This window comes from Physeter macrocephalus, chromosome 20, assembly GCF_002837175.3.
Source record: "Physeter macrocephalus isolate SW-GA chromosome 20, ASM283717v5, whole genome shotgun sequence".
NCBI classification, from domain to species: domain Eukaryota; kingdom Metazoa; phylum Chordata; class Mammalia; order Artiodactyla; family Physeteridae; genus Physeter; species Physeter macrocephalus.
The window spans coordinates 44,424,541-44,448,703 of record NC_041233.1 but is presented as its reverse complement, the minus strand read 5'-3'; the positions used below and the strand labels follow the sequence as shown (position 1 = coordinate 44,448,703).

The following is a 24,163-nucleotide window of genomic DNA, read 5'->3' as shown; positions in this document are numbered from 1 at the left end:
GCGGCTGGGCCCGTGAGCCATGGCCGCTGAGTCTGCGCGTCTGGAGCCTGTGCTCCGCAACGGGAGAGGCCACAACAGTGAGAGCCCCGCGTACTGCAAAAAAAAAAAAAAAAAAAAAAGTGCTACATGCCACAGTACTTTCTCAGCCTTTTTTTTTTTTTTTCTGTCACTACAGGAATACTAAAACCAAATGAGAATGACAAATAATACAGAAAGATATGTTTAATTATCAGTTCTGCTGTTTTATTTCATGCTCAGTTGATGGGAGAAAAGAATATTTTCCTCCAACTATTAAAATGAATGAATTTAAAGATATGAATATAATTACCCAGAAAAATGGCACTAACAAAATAGTTTTTAAAGTGAGGAGGATAGATTTCTTTGTAATTACTGTGTTCACTGACTATTATTCATTTTTAAATAATGATGGATTCTAAGCTCGGGTACAACACCATGAGGGTGATTCCATCCCTTAGGTGCTAATATTTGAAGAGGTTGAGCTGTTTAGTAAATTACTTCTTTTTTAATGTTTTTTTCTGTTACTGTTTCTGTTTTTTAGACCCACTATGAAAATGGGGAATATATCATCAGGCAAGGTGCAAGAGGGGACACCTTCTTTATCATCAGCAAAGGAAAGGTAAGCCCTGGTAGCATGAGAGAGAGATGCACAGGGGAGCCTGGGGCTCATCAGCAACCGGTGGAGGAGCACATGTGCAGGGTGTTGAGCTGTTTGAAGTTTTTTCTTTTCTGAAACTGATAAATATTTGAGAATGTATCTCCTGAAAATGTGGAAGAAAAAAGAAAAAGTATAACTTTGAAGACCAACAAACAGCCTTTGTTCTATAGTATAATAATCATGATGCTAGATGCCACTGATATGTCTGCATAAATGGAAAATTTTCCATAATAATTAAAAAAGAAAAGACTAAGGTTGCTTAAAAAAATCTTTAACAGGAAAAAATAAATCCATCCAGTCATTAGGAGCAATAATATTGTAATAATTAAATATCTGGACTTTCAAATCAGGTGGCCCAAGTTTGACTCCAGCTATGAAACTTACTAGTTTTAGTACTCCCTAGGCAAGTTATTTAACACTCTGAGGCCAATCAGGAAGTAAATATATTCATGTTTCATTGTATCTTCATAAAGAAATATTTAATGGATACTAAGAAATTATTAGAAGTTGTTAAGTATAGGGGAAGGGGTAAATATAGGGTAGACAGGGACATAAAAAATCATAATTTATTCCTTACATATTTTTTAAAGTCTAATATTATAAATAATAATTTTTAAAAACCCAGTTATGAAATTGAGAGAATTGGAAAATGAAGACATGTAGATTAATACTTTAATATTATATTGCTAAAAATACCTTAAATTCCTTTCAACAGAAAAGTCTTAATCATTTTTGCATTTAAGTGTCATTTCACTATGTGCAATGTGATTTGAACTTATTTTGCTTTACAGTAAGTGATCCTTAAAAAGAAGTTATAAGTACTAAGTAAAGTAAAACACTGGGAAGGAAATGCAGGTACAAGGGGATTTATATGGCAGTTTTCACTTTTATAATTATCCCTTTAAAAAAATAAGTAAATTTATTTCTTCTCATTTAACAAATATGACTGACTTTATGGCTCATGTAAAATAGGCAAGAGAAATTAACAGAGCCACCGTGAACAGGATATGTTGAAAGATTATAGATTTTGTTGGATCACATTTTAGAGAATTCTCTTTGGACTAATTGTGAATTTTATATGTGAATATGTCAATGTTTACACCAGTGGCATATCCCACTAAAGGGAAGAAAACAATATTTATACTTTTTCATACCTGTTCTTTTGACTGATATCAGAAAGCCTGGCATAGAAATAGAAGTCAGGTACTGGCGTCCTAAAAAGTAACATGAAGTGACATCTGACCACAGTTATGGGTAAAATTATACCTTGTATTTTCCAATGTTAGAGGATAAGAAATGTTAAGATTTTGAGGTTTATATATAAATTGTTAGAGCTTACCATTTATTGCTTTGTTCTTAATATTGACGGAAGAACTGAAAACCCTCATGGATGTAAATTATTTTATGGGTCACAGGGAGGCTTTTTGCCCTGGCAATCCTAGGTTTATTTTTTTATATTATATTGCTAATTCTTTGCTCTCATGGAATGATATGTTTATCCATTAAGATGAATTTCTGACAGGCTTTTGTGACTACCAAACTACTGCAAATTCCAGCACTGCCTAAAAGAAGTTGTGGTTTGTAACCAGTTTCAGCTGAAGACAGGTGCATTTGTGGTGCTATTTTATGAGTTTTATAATATGTATACATAGAAATAGCATGGATATTACACCAGAGGAACTGATTCCCTTGGCAGTATTTCAGACCACTGTAGGGATTCTGGGAGAGAAGTAGTAAGAATATATTAGAATTTTTTGATGCATCCAAGATTTTTTTTTTTAAGCCAGGCATAGATTTTTCCTAACCTTCTTTTTTAGGTCATACAACTTAGCTGCCATGATTCTTAATTATACTAATTATATAATAATATATGATTGATTTAGTATGTTAATTATGTGAATTCTAATATTAATGTATTGGAGTTACTATGTTAAGTTTTAAGAAGCAGAAGGTGAACACACTTAAGTCCCAATAGAAAGGAATAGAAAATGATAAGAGAATGAGAGTAGGTTCAGGTGAGCAGGCAAATAAGTTGTAGAATCGAAATTTTCTAAAATTATGTGTGTTGTTTTAGGTGTACAGATGTCACCTTGTTTTCATTGACATTTAAGAATTTATAAAGGATAACTCTGACAAAGATATTTTCTTTGTTACCACCAGCCTGGCTTTTCCTTAGAAAATGTGAGAAAGAGACACACAACAGGGGCTGTACAACTACAAATGGATTTCCCCTTGTTCAAGTTCACTTATTTAAGAGTAAAACAGTTTTTATTTTTCTATAAAGCACATTCACACAAAGAGAAAAGCATTATAAAATAAACTTGGAAATATTTGTTTTTTCCCCATTAAAGCTATACAAACTCATTTTTCTAAAACTTGGGCAGAATGCTTCAGTGATGTTTAGAGTACCTAGTTCTGCCTCAGGTAGAAGCTGAGTTAGTTCTTTATACTTTAATCAGTCCATTCCAATTGCCTGGAAACCTGACTTGTTCCCCCCAACAGTGAACCATAAAGCACTCAAGGATTCATAATTAAGCATGAAAAATATCTCTGCTAAAACTTTATGCCTATGTCCCTCTAGTTGTGTTGCATCAAAAAAAAAATCTCTCCATAAGTAAGTGGAACCAAAATTGAATAAGATTGGTCAACAAAATTTCACAGTTTCAATAATAATTCAAAAGCATTTTGATTTTCTGATTCTATTTAACTTATCTTGTATGCTACCATTACAAAAAAGTATTTCAAAAATTCTTGTTCATTAAATGCCACTTAAAACCACATGGCTTTGCTTAGAATCAACAAGGGCTTAAGCATGTTGCTTAAACAAATGGGCTTACCACAATAATCAGTGTTGCTGAATATGGGAAGTACGCTCTTATGGAAATTTTGTTTGTGTGTGACATTTTATATATATATATATATAAAATATATAATATCAGAGTGAAACATGAATCATTTCATTTCAAGAACGAACATGCACATTATCCCCACTTCTGTTCACTGTGTAACTGAACACCCCAACCATTGCAGTAAGTCAAGAAAAAGATATAATGTTTGGAAATGAAGAAATAAACAGTAATTATTTACAGGTGGTATGATTTTAGTTTGAGTTTTTTTATGTAGACAGGTAAATTATTAAAATTAATATAAGCTTAGCTGGATCAGCATTGTTCAGTACTTTTTCCTCTTTTGATGGAACTATTCTATATCTTCACAACCTAACATGGTAGCCATTAGTCTCAAGTCACTAAATTAAAATTAACTAAATTAAATTAAACAAAATATTCAGCTTCTCAGTAGCCACATCCTATCAGAATGGCTATTATCAAAATGTCTACAAATAACAAATGCTCGCAAGGAGAAAAGGGAGCCCTTGTACACTGTTGGTTGGAGTGTAAATTGGTGCAACCACTGTGGAAAACAGTATGGAGGTTCTAAAAACTAAAAATAGAACTACCGTAGGACAGCAATTCTACTCCTGGGTATATATCCGAAAAAAAACAAAACACTAATTCAAAAAGATACATGCACGCCAATGTTCATAGCAGAATTACTTATAATTGCCAAGACATGTAAACAACCTAAGTGTTCATCAACAGATGAATGGATAAAGAAGATGTATTGTGTGTGTATATATATATTTATGTATACACACACACACACACACACACACACAATGGAATACTGCTCAGCCATAAAAAAGAATGAAATTTTGCCATAAGTCAGAGAAAGATAAATACTGTATGATATCATATGTGGAATCTAAAAAATACAATAAGCTAGTGAATGTAACAAAAAAGAAGCAGACTCACAGATATAGAGAACAAACTATTAGTTACAAGTCGGGGGTGGGCAATGTAGGGGAGGGGAAGGGGAAGTACAAACCATTGGGTGTAAGATAGGCTGAAGAATGTATTGTACAACACAGGGAATATAGCCAGTGTTTTGTAATAACTGTAAATGGAAAGTAACCTTTAAAAATTGTATAAGAAATTTTTAAATGATAAAAAAGGACACTAGAATGGAGAGCAAAAGACAAAAATGGCTAAAACATTTGAAAGGAAGAAGAATATATTGGGGAGAATTACTTCAGTAGATATAAAGACTTATTATAAGGTAAAGAAGAAAATGTCTTAATTCTGCTAAGAACTAGATAAATATATCAGAATAAGAGACTAGTGAGCTCAAATAAAGGTCCAAGATCTATGGAAACTTGAGTTAGGAGAGCATGGGCAATGCATATTCCAAAACAATTAGTTATCCATAGGGAGATATATGAAATTGGATCCTGACCTCACACTACAAATAAGGTCAATTCCAGACCTAAATGCAAAAGAAAAAATTAGAAAAAAAATCAAAAGACAATTAGGAGGATACTTCTGTCATGTTGGGATAGGAAAAATTTTATTAAATGAGAATTTTAAATTACAAACAATAAGGGATAATGTGGTTACATATGATTACATTGAAATTAATAGCTTTGGCAAGACATCATAAATACAGTGAAAAGCTGAACTACCGTCTTATGAATCAATAAAAAAAGACAATTCAACAGAAAAATAGGCAAAAAAAATCACAAAAAAGAAATACAACTGACCCATAAAATAATATGAAAAATACCCTACTTTTATTAATAATCAGAGAAATGCCATATAATATTGACCTTTTTGGCAAAAAAAATCAAAGTCTGACAATATCAAGTGTTGATGACACTATAGTACAATATGAACTTTCATCCACCGATGGTAGAAATATAACTTGATGTGACATCTTTGTACCAAGACTGAGTCAATACCTAGTAAAATTGAAGATGCGTATACTTTATAACCTTGATTTTCATTCGTAAGTTTTGATCCTAGTGAAACACCCATGGACACCACAAAACACGCAAAAATGTTCATAAGTAATGTTGTTAATAGCACAACAGACTAATATATAATAACAATAAACCTGGAGGAATCCCACATTTACATATAGAGAAGAATCAATGAACTATATAATATTCATATAATGGCATAGTATACAAACAGGAAATGAACTACAGTTACATATATTAACATGGATGAATTGGATAAATCTCAAATACAATGCTGATCAAAAGAAACAAGTTGAAGGATATGTGTGGTATGATATTATTTATATAAAGTTTCAAACCAGGAAAATATATGGTATTTATGCATGGAATGAGGTTCATGTGAGTGCATGTACACACACTCATTAAAGTAGAAGTACCAGAAAGAGAATCACGAACATAAGATTCACCAGAGATGTTTTGGGGGACGGCAGTGGACACATGGTGAGAGAGATTCTAATTCATTCCTGTGTTGCACAAAAGGTTCAGTTGTCAAACAAGACTCGGGAGTCATAGGTCTGAGCCATCCTGAATTTAACTAACGACTAAAGGAATGCAGGCAAACGTCAAGCTCAGAAAAATAGTCTTTCACTGTACCTGCCCCAAACTATCAGATACAGCTCCTAAAAGTGTTTTTCTACATTAGGGAACTTTTTTTTTTTTTTTTGGAATAACAGGGCCAATTTTTGAGCAATGTGTGTAGAACATTGTTTGAAAGGGGAGATGCTTTGATTTGGGAACTCCTCATTTTTATAATCTATTAACTACACAGGTAGGAAGATGTTCACCGGACAACCCTATTCTCCAGCTGGGTCTGCCCAACACATCTCTGATTTCCATGTTTCTTTACAATAAACATCACTTTGCTTATAAAACCTGTTGAATCTGTACTAAAACATTTTATTTTGTTTTTGAATTGTGTTTGGTTAAACATGTTGGTTGAGCACATTGATATTGTTTATTGAAGATTTTGGTATTAAAGATTAATTTTATGTGTCCCATTTAAAATATCTAATTTCTATTTTGATTCTTAATTTTAAAAATTATATATATATATAATTTAAAAAATAGTTCCAAATCTTAAAATTACAATACCATGCATATGTTTTATAGAAAAATTAATATATAGACAAGTAAAATGATTATAAACACCTTCTTTTTTATCTACATGGAACTAAAAGTAGTTGAAGTTCTAAATAGCGTTTTAGGGCAACAAGAGCAATGGTAGAGATTTGGAATAATTGCAATCAAATGCATGGAATTTCTGAAGTAGTAAGTGAGAGAAATGGTACAAAGGGGAAAATAAGGAAAAAAGAACCAACTTTGGGGGGCACTCAAAATTAAGAGGATGCTTTTCATTGATGTTCTCATTTAATTCACACACAGCGCACAAGTACATCCATATGAGATATCCCTCCCATTTTTCGGGCGAGGTGGTGGGGTAATGGGTTCAAATAGACTAAATATTACCTTTAAGGCTCCGTAGCTAGTTCCCTTCCACAGCATTGTGGATCATAAAGTACTTTATGGTTTAGGTGAAAAGACTATGTATACAGGTCAAGGTTAGAGAAGCTATATCTGTATATATAACTTTTTCTACCTTGAATTTTTTTTTTAGAATTAAAGATGCAAATGTCCATGACTGGTGTCTGTGCGTATTTAGAATGATTCATTATATATATAAAGAAAAACTGTGGAAACTACAACTTTAAAGGAGAACTTTTATTCTTGCTCTTTGAGCTGCTTGTTTTTTCACATATATGAACTATAGGAGATAGATTTTTCCTCATATTTATCATATAAGCAGAAAGTGATTTATTCCGTAGGTGACCCGTTTTTTTATGTCTCTTACTGCATTTCAGTAACATATTTTTTAAGAACATTTCAAAACCCACCAAAATTTCTCCATGGCTTGCGTAAATCTGCCATTTTGAGTTTATAATCTTTTTTGTTACCCAAATGGCAAATGTACAGTTACATGTATCCTTATATCTAATTTGAATTAATGAGCTTAAGTTATAGTATATTACACCTTAATCCATGACTTTTTTTTTTAACAGCCAGGAGGACTGACAGAAGTAATTTTGTTGAGTTGTCTCATTGTGCAGATAAGAAAACTGAGGTTCAGAAATGAAACAGTGTATCATTGTTTGTTAAAGGCTGGTCTGTAGAACATTTGCGTCTAAATCACCCACATTAATCTTTTGAAATGCAGATTTCCAAAACCCATTCAATCAAAACCTCAGGAATAAGAGTTCAGTAACCTTTATTTTAAACAAGACTTCAGGCCCCCTCTCCCCACCACACACACACACACACACACACACATTTGAGCTGCTTGTTTTTTCACATATATGAACTATAGGAGATAGATTTTTCCTCATATTTATCATATAAGCAGAAAGTGATTTATTCCGTAGGTGACCCGTTTTTTTATGTCTCTTACTGCATTTCAGTAACATATTTTTTAAGAACATTTCAAAACCCACCAAAATTTCTCCATGGCTTGCGTAAATCTGCCATTTTGAGTTTATAATCTTTTTTGTTACCCAAATGGCAAATGTACAGTTACATGTATCCTTATATCTAATTTGAATTAATGAGCTTAAGTTATAGTATATTACACCTTAATCCATGACTTTTTTTTAACAGCCAGGAGGACTGACAGAAGTAATTTTGTTGAGTTGTCTCATTGTGCAGATAAGAAAACTGAGGTTCAGAAATGAAACAGTGTATCATTGTTTGTTAAAGGCTGGTCTGTAGAACATTTGCGTCTAAATCACCCACATTAATCTTTTGAAATGCAGATTTCCAAAACCCATTCAATCAAAACCTCAGGAATAAGAGTTCAGTAACCTTTATTTTAAACAAGACTTCAGGCCCCCTCTCCCCACCACACACACACACACACACACACACAGTTTGAGAATCACTGGGCTAGTATATTTCCATTCACATCTGTGAAAGCCTCATTAATGTGCAAATGAGTATCTCTGATATAGCTCAGTGGTTAAGTGTTAAAAACTGCATTTCCATGCTTTTGAAACACCATGTGGAGGAGTAATCAAATGGGTCAGTGGAGAGTAATAATTGAATTCCCTCCACCTTGCATAGACCTTTTTAATACTTATAAAAATTCTGGTCTTTGACATCCAGTCTCTAAATTCAGAAACCTGAAGCATAGTCTTTTTAAATATGTTTAAGTGTCTGGTATTGTCTCAAGAAATTAGTTTTTCTACTTCATTTCATTTTCCAGGTAGGTGAATTTTAACTATTTAAACTTTTTAGATGACATGTAGCCAGTGTTATATTTGTAGAGCTTTAGGGGGAAGTGAATTAACACAAAGGTACAACTTACTACATTTATGTCTTCATTCATTCAACAAATACATTATTACTTGCTTTCAATGGACTATTACCCAACTCCCAAGTCCTATATGGGCGGAGATATCTTGTTAGTAATGAAGCTTTTCTGTTCATGCAATTTACTACTCTTTATTGAGTACTTACTATAAATTACAGAGAATATCAAAGAAATGCCCATTTCTTTGAAGAGCATACTATTCATTATGGTAAAATAAAGACACATATGTAATTTATATATCTTCAAAAAAAGAAATCCTGCGGCTTCCCTGGTGGCGCAGTGGTTGAGAGTCCGCCTGCCGATGCAGGGGACACGGGTTCGTGCCCCGGTCCGGGAAGATCCCACATGCCGCGGAGCGGCTGGGCCCGTGAGCCATGGCCGCTGAGTCTGCGCGTCTGGAGCCTGTGCTCCGCAACGGGAGAGGCCACAGCAGTGAGAGGCCTGCGTACCGCCCAAAAAAAAAAAGAAAATCCTGCTGAATGAAACATATGGATCATGAGGACAGTAGTCAGGTAGAGACCTGCAGGAAGTCTTCATGGAAACGTGACTGGCCTTTGAATGAAGGCTGGATTCTTCTTGGCAAAGAGATAGGCATGTCCTAGGGAAACTGGGATGTACATGTAGAGAGGTGTATAGAAAGATGTTAAGCGAAGCCAAAAAATGGCGACAGTATAAACGTCCATCTGCAAGGAAACTGATAAATAAATATAGGATGGAAGAAGACACTAAAACATTAAAACGAATGAACTAGATTTATATATAATAGCATGGAATAAATAATTAAAATAATGATAAGAGAAAAAATGTAAGTCACAGAATGATTCAGACTATTATGCTATTCATATATTTTAAAAACACATGCATATAAACACAGAAAAAAAGACTGGAGGAACACTCACTAAATCCATCATAGTGATTGCCTCATAGAAAGTTGGAAGTGGGAATAGAGTTGAGGATTTGAGTGAAATTCAAATTTCTGAATAATTTATTATTTCTGGACAACAACTTGAAAGTATAACAAAATACATGGAGATTACTTCTTGGGGTGCATGTGAAGTTGCAATATTATTCTTTGGCCCCTTTAGTGGTAATGTACTTTTTCTCCATGAAAATACGTTTTAAAAAAGAAGAAATAGGGCTTCCCTGGTGGCGCAGTGGTTAAGAGTCCACCTGCCGATGCAGGGGACACGGGTTCGTGCCCCGGTCCGGGAGGATCCCACATGCCGCGGAGCGGCTGGGCCTGTGAGCCATGGCCGCTGAGCCTGCGCGTCCGGAGCCTGTGGTCCGCAACGGGAGAGGCCACAACAGTGAGAGGCCCGCGTGCTGGAAAAAAGAAGAAAAAAAGAAATAAGAAATGGAACGAACATCATTAACCAGTGTTTGTTTGATCATCCAGTGTGTATGCAGTGGATACAGACTTTCATTGTTTCTCTTTCTAGGTAAATGTCACTCGTGAAGACTCGCCAAGTGAAGACCCAGTCTTTCTTAGAACCTTAGGAAAAGGAGATTGGTTTGGAGAGAAAGCCTTGCAGGGGTAAGTAGATCACATGTTACAAAGATTTTGGTTGAATACTACATAAATTTGTCTTACATATTGAGCTTCTAGCACAATAGGGTGTTTAGTGCTTATTCTACCGTCCGACACAGACCCTTGACGATCAATTTTATTTATTTCCAGCTGGACTTAGAATCTATTTGGGTAGGCTATGGAATTGAGTGGTTAACATCTGTAATCAATCATTTTATATAATTTTATATCAATAGGAAAAATTCTCCTTAATTATAATCTCTATAAATACTCTAAAAGAGAGTGAGAAGTCTCTGCTAAGCTTACTTTGTACAACAGTTTTACTCAGAATCATAGGAGGATGATTGGTTGAGAATTTTGACATCTCTAAACCTGATTGTACAAACAATACATCAAAAGGCAATGAAGCCTTTCTGGGATTCACCTCTGGGTGGTGATTTTCATCACTAGCTACGGTAGTGGAGGTGGAAGTGGGAGGTGCAAGTGAGGGTAAATCACATCCAGATTCACTGTGGATGGGCTCAAAAGGCATTTTACATACCATTTGTACTTTAATCTTTCTCTCTCTTGATTATTATATATGTAGAGGATTCTGGAGAATAATATCACCTGATTTCATTGGTCCAAGATTAGATGCCTCTGTGGAAAATGTCATTTCCAGCAGAGCCAAAGAACCAGAAACATTTCAGTCATTTCTGATTGAGATCACAAGTGGAACACCAGAAAATAAAACATAATTGAGAATTGACAGATTTTCTTTAGTAGCTTATTGTCGGTGAATTTTGGTGCTAACTAAAGAAAGGTTTAGAGTGAAAACACCTTCCCAGAATGTGTCCCAGGAAGTGAACTTGGGGATATGGTTTACAGCAAAGTTACTAAATTTTGCTCTGATATCAAAATTTAAGTTAATGGTATTATGTCTAGATTGAATTCATTCTAGCATATGGTTATTCTTGTGAACTGTCTGGTGCCAAATCTCTCTTTTGCACACATTGAGTCCTCTTCACTGGCCTTCTCTTCACCCCACCCTCACCATTTTCCATCTTACCTACCCCCCAACCTACCTCCATCTCTCTTTCTCATGCCCTTTATGCTCATCTCACCACTCAACCTGGCTTTATCAGCCTACTCTATGTGTGCCCTCTTAAACGTCACCAGGGATTTGCTACTTACATCATAGAATTGTCTTTCTTTTCTGTCTTCATTTAACATCACTGCTCAGCCATAGTTTTACACTGTTGACCACCCCTTCCTTCTTTAGAATCCCCATCCTTTGAGACCCTTGCAATTATTAGCGAATTGTTAGCACTTTTTAGAATTTCTTATTTCATTTCCTAAAATTCACCATTGTTTTGTCCTCAGCTCTATCACATACATCTTGGTACACATCCAGATCTATGTCTGCCTATTATCTTGATGCAAAGAAATCCCAAATACTTATATGCTGATTAGAGCTCAGTATCTGGCACTTTTGAAATCAACGTGTATTTATTGAATGAATGAATGAGTGAGTGAACCAATGAAGCTCCCTGATGATCCCCAATCTTGCAGTCCTTTCTGCAATTGATCACTTTCATGACTTGAGTTAGTTTGATGGAGCATAAGGGCTTATGAACTCACTTGACTACAGGGGGCAGGCTGGTAATGTATTGGGTTGGCCAAAATGTTTTTCCATAACGTTACAGAAAAACCCAAACGAACTTCTTGGCCAACCCAATGTCAGTGAGTAAAAATAAGTTGAGTAAAACTGGTGGCAAACTAGAAAGACTTATACAATTGAGTACATCAGTTACTGAGCTCCAGCTCATTGCTATGCTGTTTTTTTTTTTTTAAGAAACACAGAAAAAAACTGGGTTCTGAAAAAAATATGTGATTTTGTAACTTGATTTAAAAAAAAAAAAAGCTCTGCTAGCAAACATTTCTGCAAACGATTTGACCTGTGAGTTGCCATTTTGTGATTTATATCAATAGATATGCCTCTTTAAAAACTCTGTAACTAGATTCCAACAAAGGAAGCCTGTTAGTTTTAACCTTGTTATTTGCTTGTTTTGATTTTTTTTGACATTTTAATGTTTTGATGTTCTAGTCATTAACCTGTTTTTCACTGTGTGTCTCTATGTTTTTTTTATCTTTTCTTTGAATTTCAATGTTTCACACAAGAAATTCTGACTTTTCACAAATCAGATTGATTTGTTTCACTTGTTTCCCTACAAATAACTTTAAAATGTATGTAATTTTAGGATATAAAGTCTTTTGAGCAACCATGTATATCCTTGTGAGTAATAGCTATGCTTCTTTGGAAACCTTACAATTTTTATCCTTGGAAGACAAATTTTATAGTCAGCATTCTCTATGTGGACATAACACGGCATTTCAGATTGTTGTTTTCTCACAACTAAAATTTATATGTACTGGGAATTTTTGTTTTCCTGAGGATGTTCAGCAGATCATTAAAATATTGACAAATTGATAATATTGAAATCAATCCTTGACCATTCTTTTTAAATTTGAGGGTGCCTAATACTAGTATTGATTAAATACACACAGTATATAATTGAATGACAGAGCTGAAATGTAACCTCAGTAACCAAACTCCAGAACTCCACTATGTAGTTCTGCCTCTAGAATTAACAAGATTCATTTCCTTGTTAGAAGGAGACCATAGTCATAAATCTAACTTTCCTATAATCTACATTATTAACGTTCACTAACCAATAGCATCTCATTACTAGAAAAATTTGGTTTATTTATTGCTTTCATTTTTTTTGGTTGACATGAAACGAATTATTCAGGATTGTTGGCTTAAGCGTTATTTTTTTTTTTTTCTGTGATAATGGTTTTTCCACACCAGAGAGAGGGCAAAATGTTTTACTCTTTTCAGAAGTACTCGTTGCCACCACCATCATGTTTATTTTTATTTATCGTCATCATCATCCCCATTCCCAAGACTGTTCTGCTACTTCTTGACTACAGTTTAGAGCACCTGGTATAATTGACATAGCATTAGATTTTGAATCATCCACTCACTAAGCCAGCCAGTTAATCTCTCTGGGTCTGTTTCTGAATTTGTAAACTGAACCAGTTGAAGTAGATGATCTCTAAGTTTCCTTAGGTCACGTGCCAAATGCGGCCCTGGGCCACCCTGTTGAATTGGTGGCATTTGATAGCAGACCTCTGTCAGCAGGGCCCCTCCCTCCAGGAACTATCCCAGCTGTTGTCTATCATTCTGAACACCTTGGCCACATGTTAGGCCCTTCCTTGTTAATGCAAAAATGAATAAGCCAAGTCAGTTTAACAGACTTTGGTATTAGAAGTCTGTATTTCCATAGCTTCTCCTCTCGTGGACTGTATCTGGGCAAGTTAATTAACATGTTTTAACCTGTTTATTTTTTTTAATTAGTAAAATGATAGCACATAAAATCATATAACAGGACTTCCCTGGTGGCGCAGTGGTTGAGAGTCCGCCTGCCGATGCAGCAACATTCTAATATTTTGCAATATTTGAATCTTATTAATACTCATTTATTTATTTGGAAATAAAATATTAAAGATACAATTCAAGCCTCTTTTGTATCCTCCCCAAGTACTTTCTCTCCCCACTATCACCATCCTGTCCCTGTACCATAAAGATAGGAAAGAAAGAATTCATATCTCTCAGTTGCAAGGCTTGGGTTTCTGTTTCTCTCAGGGCAAACCTCTTTGTTGCTTACCTGGGACAACATAGAGAGTTATTTCTAAAGCTTGTGTTTTGTGTGAAGAAATACTCTAGGACTTATAAACGGCTCCATCCCAGCTGCTTTTTTTTTTTTAACATCTTTATTGGAGTATAACTGCTTTACAATGGTGTGTTAGTTTCTGCTTTATAACAAAGTGAATCAGCTATACATATATGTACATCCCCATATCCCCTCCCTCTTGCGTCTTCCTCCCACCCTCCCTATCCCACCCCTCTAGGTGGTCACAAAGCACCGAGCTGATCTCCCTGTGCTATGCGGCTGCTTCCCACTAGCTATCTATTTTACATTTGGTAGTGTATATATGTCCATGCCACTCTCTAACTTTGTCCCAGCTGGCTCTTCCCCCTCCCCGTGTCCTCAAGTCCATTCTCTACGTCTGTGTGTTTACTCCTGTCCTGCCCCACGTTAAAAAAAAAAAAAAAAAAAAAAAAAAGGTTCTGAAGAATCTAGGGACAGGCCAGCTGCTGTCTTGATAGGGTCATAGCAGGACTTCTTCACCTGCCCTTCATGAGCTCTCCTGCCAAGCTCCAGCTCATTTCTCTAACCTTAGGACTCCTCTCTATTTCCTGCACCTGAGACTTTTAGGGTTTTTCTTCTTTTGTTTCTTTGTCTTTTGTAGTGGGGATTATAATTAATATGGTTTTAGTGAAAATTATTCTTATGAGGATTATAATGGATTATCTATGTAAAGTGTAACAGAATGTCTACTGGGATTTTTTTCCCCTGTTGTCCTGGATTTGTGGCTAAGGTCCAAAGCCCAAAATCTGTCAGTACTTAGGGCCAGCTTCTTTTTACACATTTGACTGGGAAGAGCCAGAATTGCTTTATTAGTATCACTCCTTCATCCATTAGATGGGACAAGTAGGGACATCTGAGGTTGGCCTGTTGAGGAGAGCAGTGTTATCAAAAGAAGTAGTTCGCTCAATTCTCTGGTCTCAGCTTGCTTCCTTGTTGAGGATTTACAGATAAACAGGAAATTAAAATAGTGTGCTAAATGATATTATGGGAGAATCACGAAGTGTCATAGCATCATTATCATATTTATATGTCATCCCAAAACTTTTTCCTGAATTCCAGACCCAGTTTCCTGTGAGGCAAGTCCACTTAGACATCACTTAGTTACTTCAAATGGCACTAAGACAAAGCTAAATTTATTTTTCTCTCTACCCCCAACCAAGTGTCTTCCTTTCAAGTGATCCCTATCACACTAAATGTTTCTCAAACCAGACATTTGGAAATTATCTCTGACTCTTTTCTTTCCTAAAATTCCCTAATCACTGATAACTAATCCTATTGATTCTACCTTCTAAATAACTCTCAGCATCACCTATGTCTTGCCATTCTCACTGCCACTGTTCTGATTAGTTCTGATTAATGCTCTGTCATCTGGATTTTGCTGTTGGTTCTTCTAATTGGTCATTCTGTGTCCAGTCTTGCTCACCTCTCATCCATTTCCACACACTATGATAAGTTCACGGTATTAGTTTCTAGGTGGCCATGATAAATTATCACAAACTGAGTGTCTTAAAACAACAGAAATTACTGTTAAATTCTGCAGACTAGAAGTTCAAACTCAAGGGGTCACCGTGGCCATGTGTCCTCTAAAAGCTCTAGGGAAGAATCTGTCCCATGTCTCTCTCCTGGCTTCTGGAGGCTGCCAGCAATCCTTGATAGGTTTGGCTGGTAGCTTCATCATTCCAATTTCTGTCTCCTTCTTCACATGGCTGTCTCCCCTCTGTGTCTCTGTATCAAAATCTCTCTCTCCTTGTAAGGATACCAGTCATTGCATTTAGGGCCTACCCTATTCCAGTATAACATCATCTTAACTCAATTACGTCTGCCAAGACCCTATTTCCAAATAAGGTCACATTCATGGGTCTGGGGGCTTAGGATGTTGACATAGCTTTGAAGGGGACACAATTCAATCCATAACTGTCTCTGAAACAACCAGCCTCAGATCATTTTCCTTCACAAAAGCTGTCTGTGGCACTCCTTGTTGTGAGATCTGTTCCCATATTACTACTGCAGTCTCATCACCCATGTGCCTGCTTCGTGATCTATATTCTAGTCATACTAAGATATTTTTTATGTCATCATAATCCCCATGATGTATTTTGCTATTAGGCATTTGCCATTTGAATCATCTTTTATGATTACAGTTCCTCCTGCCATGGATGAATAATTAAACTCACAAGCCCCAAGTGGGATGTAAGAACCTGGGAGTCCAGCACAGCACAGAACCCAAATGTGTAGGCATGTAGAAGCTGACCTGTGGTTCTGTAGGCACTTATGATATGGACATATTCTCTCCTATCTTAACATAAAGATGCCCAGGATACAATACCTCATTGAGCTCTGATGTCAAGGAACTCATCAGAAGATTTATGGAAATCATATCTTTGTTTTGAAGAAGCTATATTGCATACAAAATATAATTACACATCCCTCCCCCCAACATATTCACAACCCCCTCCTGCACACACATCCTAAATTACAGATAGTAGTATGAGAACACCTTTGACCTAGCCTACACACACACACACACACACACACACACACACACACACACACACACACACACAAAATGAATTTAATCAACAAAATTTGAGCACATGCTCTCTGGACTTCTCCAAAGAATACCTTTACCTGGAATATAAAGTTAGCTGTAGAAAACAATTTTTGTTGTTGTTTGAATTTACTTGATAATCTTGTTAATGTTTTAGTGTGCACTGTAGACTCAGATATATCACTAGAAGTTGATTTAGCTTTTATAATTGTCAGTAACTGATCAGTAACCCAAGATACATTAGTCTTAAATACATTAGGAAATTGGTTGTTTTTTAAAAACATCTGTTAAATGCAAGAGGATCTATAAGAGAGGACTTCTCTTCTGGAGGAAGGCTTTGGGCCTGCTTACCTGAATGATTGTTTATATAAAAGGGATCAGATTTTTGTAGATGGTTGGGGAACATCACAGAGTCTTAGTATTTTTCCATAAAATATTTTCTTTATCCCTGCTGTCTTAAATACAAGATCATTTCAGTGGTGGAAATTGAGCTACTTACAAAACAATTCAGTCCCTCATTGTTATTCTCCAACATGTCATTCAGACAGATAATTTCCTTCAGGTGCCATAAGATAAGAAAATATAATGTAAAATTGAAAATCTCTTCAAAAACAGATAGAAAAATATGTCATTTGAAGCTAATTTCCTTGTTAATGTACTTGGCTAGTATTTTGTGTCTGTCATTTTTATTCTTTCTGAGTCTAAATGATTGCTTCCTAATTTTTCCTTCATACAGTATAGAAGAAAAATTACTTGTTATCAAACATACTTTGGACAGGCAATAAAGATTTTAATTAGATTCATTGTCATTACACTAATCACTTGTGATGACTGAAAAAAATGTTTTAAAACCATCTGAATATTCTTGCCAAAAATTATCTTTGTAGGTAACATTTAGTAATGTATTCTGATTGAGACTGTATCCACATGAAACAAGCATTTCCAGCTGTATTTGGCTTCACATTGTTCTCATTCCTCATTCATACAATGAAATGGGAGTGGGAGATCTTTCAGAAAATATGCTATGTGATAATTGTCTCACCCCATGTTCCAGGACATTTCAAGTAGTATTTAAGGGGCTTCAAGATCACCACCCCTTCCCAGGGCCATGTTCAAATATGTCAATAAATAATCATATAGGTATCCATAATTTAATCGAACAACAAACAATCAAAAATTGAAAAAGTACCATTTATAATAGCTTTAAAATTATGAAGTAGTTGGAGATAAATTTGACAAAAGATGTATAAAACCTGTATACTGAAAACTATAAAACATTTCCAAGAGAAATGTTGAGATATACTGTATTTGTTACAACATTTTCATGCATCGTAAGACTCAATATTTTTCTCCTCAATTGATCTACACATCCAGTGAAATCCCAGTCAAGATCCCAGCAAGCTTTTTTGTAGAAATTGATTTTAAAATTCATATGGAAATTTAAGGGACCTAGAGTAGTCAAAAGAATTTTGAAAAGAAGAAATTTAAAAGATTAAACCTACTAGACTTTGAGACTTATTTTAAAGCCACAATACTTATGGCAGTGTGGTATTAATGTCAAGACAGGCAAATGGATCTGTGGAACAGAATAAAGAGTTCCAAAATCAACCATACATATATTGCTGGCTTAGTCAGCTTGGGCTGCCATAACAAAATATCATACAGTGGGTGGCTTCAACAACAGAAGCTTATTTTCTCACAGTTCTGGAGTTTGGAAGTCTGAGATCAGGGTGCCTACATGGTTGGGTTCTGGTGAGGACTCACTTCATGGCTTGCATATGGCTGCCTTTTTGCTATGTGCTCACATGGCCATTCCTCAGCATGAGCACATGGAGAGAGAGAGTGCAAGCTTTCTGGTGTCACTTCTTATAAGGGCACTAATTCCGTCATAAGGGCCCCACCCTATGACCCCATTTAAACCTAGGTATCTCCCAAAGGCTCCATCTCTAAATACCATCATACTGGGGATTAGGGCTTCATCATATGAATTGGTGGTAGTGGGGCACACAGTTCAGTCCATAGCATTTGTCAATTGATTCTCAACGGCAGTTCAAAGACAATTCAGTTAAGAAAGGTCAGCCATTCACCATTTTCCATAAATGGTGTTGAAACAACTAAACATCCATTAAATTTTTTTTAAAAACTTGGCTCTATACCTTGCACCATATACAAAAATTAACTTAAAATGTATCATAGACCTCAATGTGAAACCATAACTATAAAATCTTTAGGAAAAAAATGTAGGAGATAAATTTTGTGAACTTTGGTTAGGCAAAGAATGTATATATATATACACACACACATACGTACACATACACACACTACCTAAACATAATCCATAAAAGAAGAAAATATACTTCATTAAAATTATAAAATTCTGTTCTTTTAAAAACACTATCAGGAGTAGGAAAATAAAATATGTTTTCTTCACAGACAGAGAAAATATTTGCAAATCATATATACAAAAAAGCCTTGATTGCAGACTATATAAAGAAATCTCAAATCTCAATAATTAGGAAACAACCCAATTTTTAAATAGGCAAATGATTTGGACAGACATTTCATCAATAAAGAGAAACTGACCACAAATAAGCACATGAACATTTGCTCACCATGATTTGTCATTAGGGTAATGCAAATTAAAACCACAATGTACATTGGAATGGCTAAAATTTAGAAGATGGTGGAGAGGATGTGGAACAAGTAGAACTTTCATATACTGCTGGGAGGGCAGTGACGAAAATGGAACCAACACTTCTGAAAACAGTTTCGCAGCTTCTTAAAAAGTTAAACGTATTACCTGCCACATTATTCATCCATCCCATTCCTAGCTATTTATATGCAACCTGAAAGCTTATGTTCATGAAAAGACTTGTCTACAAATGTTCATGACAGCTTTATCTGTGATATCCCCAAACTTGAAACAACAAATGTGTGTCAACAGATGAATGGATAAACAAATCATGGTATAGTCATACACTGAAGTACTTTTGAGCAATAAAAACAGTGAAATATTGACATTCAACAACATAGAGGCATATCACAGTAATTGTGATGAGTGAAATAAACCAGATTAAAAAAGTACATACTGTGTACTTCCATTTATATAAAATCTAGAAAATGCCAACTAATCTATAGTGACAGAAAGCAGATCAGCTTTTACCTAGGGAAGAGGAAAGACCCTTGCCTTCTCCAAGAGGAAATGGATGTTTCCAAGCTGTTGAGTTAATTCCCTACTTCAGCCTTTTTCTGAACAATATTCATTTAAATATGGATTTATACATCTAGGTAAATAAGTTTAATACTAAGTAAAGAAATAATATACAAAATAAAGTATATATTTTATATAAAGTGGTTATTATTGTACTGCTTAAAGTCATCTGAAGCAGCAGTGATCCTCACATTCCACATTAGGAAATGTAAGGTAAACTATTTATTAAGACAGTTAAACCAGTATGCCTATATGTAACTACAGTATGTTATGCTACAAGATTTTAAATTTAAACAGCATGCACTTTAATGTTGCTCTCTTAAATTTGTCTAGTCACTCTTATCAAAAATGTATTGTTTACTGTTTGATGCTGAGGTGTTTAAAGGTAAATAAGACTGATTTCTGCCCTCCAAGATACTGTGCCAAATACTCCTACCTATGTTATTCTGTTTCATACTCACAGCAATCATTATTAGCCCCATTCTGCATGTGGGAAAACTGAGGCTCAGTGAGGTTAAGTGACGTGCACAAAGTCAGAGAGCTAGTCAGCAGGAAGCTAGGGTTCAAACTCAAGTCCCTTTGGTCCCATGATATATTGCCTTTTCAGTTGACCATACTGCAGTTACATGCCACAGTGACCAGGTGGGGACAGAATGGACAACCTAGGGAGTTCTAAGTGCTTGGGAGTTTAATTTTATTACTGTTGCCCTTTCCTATCCAAATTAGGTATAACAACAGTACCCAGGAGAAAAGCATATAGCTGCTTTTTTTTTTTTCTATTTTCTCATAGTTCATACTCTCCTGAGATACTCAAGACATTTGTCCTCTATCAATCCCCATGATTTAGATGATTGAGGCTCACTTAGCATAAAAATACTTGTGGTTTCATCTTGGCGGAAAGCTCTAGTTTTCCATTGCCAATTGAAATGATTTTAGAGCAAATGGACCTATCCGTCACTCTTCTTTTCCCTTTAAGTGGCCGTAGAACCATTTCTAAAACTATTCCACAATGCATATCTGTGGGTATTAAGAGTTTATCCTATAAGGTGTAATGGCTGCCCCCCTGTTTTCTAGATTATTCCTGAGTGTTTGAGCTTAGTGATGCCCTCAGCATCAGTAGTCGACAGTTGCCTGCTACCCAGATGGCTGGCTGCCTCTCTCACTGTCTACTTAACAACATTTTTGCTGCAAACCTGCTCCCCATATGGGGAAACATGTTGGTTTGAAAGCAACATTTTCCACAAACATTCCTTAACAAGAATAACGGTTTTCTACCACCCCCATCCATATGTATTTTTTTCCCTTAGAAACATGGATTTGCTATCCTGGAGAAATGGATTTTTTTTTTAAGGCTTTTTAATTTGTGTTACCAAACACAAATAGTCAAGAATTGTAAAACATGTGCCTGATGTTAACTTTTAAATTTGTGAATTTTAAAATTATGAACTTTTAATATCATATATTTTTCTTAATATATGGGGGGAAATAAAAGGTGTGTTTCTTTATTTTTAAACCTACCCCAGAATAATCAGAATTTGAAATGATAGAAAATGTGTTTTATAACCTTTGCTACTTACTATAAGCAGTTGATATTTTGTATCTCTCTTAACTTCCTACATCCACAATCCATATACTACTATGTGATAACATATGCTTTCCGTCACTATGTGCACCTCATGAGTTCTGAGGATAAGCCAGATGTCACACATATGAGACTACAATAGACCATATTTATTTTTATTAATTTCTATTTTAACTGGTATTTTTATTCAAAAGAAGACTGGATAAATTATTCTGTCACCAGCCAAAACAAATTTCATTAATTTTCCATTTGCTAAAGTAGAGTGAGTAATTAAGAATTGGAATATGTCTTACAATTTCTCCTTCTAGCAATGTCTAAATATCCTGAAAAGAGTTGCTTAGCCAAATGATTTTATTTAAAGTAACAAGACTATATGTTTGTGGAAATGGGAAATAACTTTAAGTGATTGATGAGATATTTTATATTTATAGATTTTATTATTCATTTCAAGATTCAGAGAGTGGATCATGGATCTCTGGGTCTCCCTTAAGAACAGAGTTGGATACACTTATAGGCAAATACTATGACAGAGCAGTCTTGACTAGCTTTTTTCTTTCTTTCTCTCAAATGTATTACTTTCCCTTAAAGCAACCTAAGTGTCCATCAACAGATGAATGGATAAAGAAGATGTGGCACGTATATACAATGGAATATTACTCAGCCATAAAAAGAAACAAAATTGAGTTATTTGTAGTGAGGTGGATGGACCTGGAGTCTGTCATACAGAGTGAAGTAAGTCAAAAGGAGGAAAAACAAATACCGTACGCTAACACATATATATGGAATCTAAGAAAAAAAGATGTCATGAAGAACCTAGGGGTAGGTCAGGAATAAAACACAGATCTACTAGAGCATGGACTTGAGGATATGGGGAGGGGGAAGGGTAAGCCGTGACGAAGTGAGAGAGTGGCAGAAACTAACACACCATTGTAAAGCAATTATACTCCAATAAAGATGTTTAAAAAAAATACCGTATTTCCCTAGTCACCCAGGTGTGAAAGTTAAAGACAACCTCTGCAAGCCCCACCCCACCTCTGTGACATGACATAGCTCTCCCTCCATATTCTGACACCAAATTTTATGGACTATTTTTCCACAGTATTTCTCACATTTATTCCTTTCTCTCTTTTATCAGTTTTCCTACCATAATTCAGATCTTTTCTTTACCTGTAACTTATGCTATTGGATTTGTTTTCTCATTCATCATATCCGAATATATCACAAACACCACAACACTGGCCAGGCAAGTAGGATCCTTACTCTGTCCTGAGCTTTAGCTGTTCCCATTCTGGTCTTTCTCTGCTATACCTCTTTCCAAAGGAAAAGGAGTCTTCAGGGTCAGGGGAATGTGCCCACCTGGAGCATAAGCATCCCCTTCTAGACCATTCTTTAAGGGAGCAGGATAAGGGAGATGGAGTGGTAGGGTAAAAAGACATGTACACTTTTTTTTAAGTTGAAACATAGTTGATGTACCATACTAGTATTTTAGTTTTAGGGGTACTAAACAGTGATTTGACATTTGCATACATTATGAAATGATCACCACAGTAAGTCTAGTAACCATTTGTTCTCATAGAAACTTATTATAATATTATTAACTATATTCCTTATGCTGTATATTATATCCCTATGGATTATTTATTTTATAGCTGGAGGTTTGTACCTCTTAATTCCCTTAACCTATTTCACCTCCCACTCCGCTCTCCTCTGGCAACTACCCATTTGTTCTCTGTTATCTATGAGTCTGTTTTTGTTTGTTTGTTTGTATTGTTTTTAGATTCCACATGTAAGTAAGATCATATGGTATTTGTCACATGTAAGTAAGATCATATGGTATTTGTCAGTCTCTCTCTGAGTTATTTCACTTAGCCTAATACCCTCAGATTCATCCATGTTGTTGCAAATGGCAAGATTTCATTCTTTTTATGTCTGAGTAATATTCCATTTTATGTATATACTACATCTTCTTTGTCCATTCATCTATCAAAGGACACAGGTTGCTTCCATATCTTGGCTACTGTAAATAATGCTGCAGTGAACATTGGGGTTCATATATCTTTTCAATTAGTGTTTTTGTTTTCTTTAGGTAAACACCCAGAAATGAAATTGCTGGATCATATGGCAGTTCCACTATTTTTTCTTTTTTTTCTTTCTATTTTTAATTTTTTTTGGAACCTCCATACTGTTTTCCACAATGATTTTACAATTTACATTCCCAACAGTACATGAGAGTTCCATTTTTTCCACATCCTCATGAACACTTATTTATTGTCTTTTAATGATTACCATTTTTGTAGGTATGAGATGTTCACTCGCGGTTTTCATTTGCATTCCCCTGATGCTTAGTGATGTTGAGCATCTGTTCATGTGTCTTTTGGCCATCTATATGTCCTCTTTGGAGAAAATGTCTATTCAGGTCCTCTGACCATTTTTTAGTTGAATTGTTTTTTTTTGATGTTGAGTTGTATGAGTTCTTAGAATATTTTGGATATTAACACATTAGATATATCATTTACGAACATCTTCTCCTCTTCAGTAGGCTGCCTTTTCATTTTTGAATTTTATTTATTTTTTATACAGCAGGTTCTTATTAGTCATCAATTTTATACACATCAGTGTATACATGTCAATCCCAGTCTCCCAATTC

The 24,163-nt window shown here is 35.2% G+C and overlaps 1 protein-coding gene across 2 annotated transcripts in view; it reads left to right on the top strand.

The window, feature by feature from the left end:
- PRKG1 (protein kinase cGMP-dependent 1) overlaps positions 1 to 24,163 on the top strand; it is a 1,272,686-nt gene that overhangs the window by 1,069,526 nt on the left and 178,997 nt on the right. For both annotated transcript variants that reach the window (XM_024121261.3, XM_024121260.3), the window contains exons 6-7: positions 560 to 637; positions 10,332 to 10,426. In XM_024121261.3, coding sequence (XP_023977029.1) covers positions 560 to 637; positions 10,332 to 10,426 — 173 coding nt within the window. The remainder of the gene's footprint in view (positions 1 to 559; positions 638 to 10,331; positions 10,427 to 24,163) is intronic.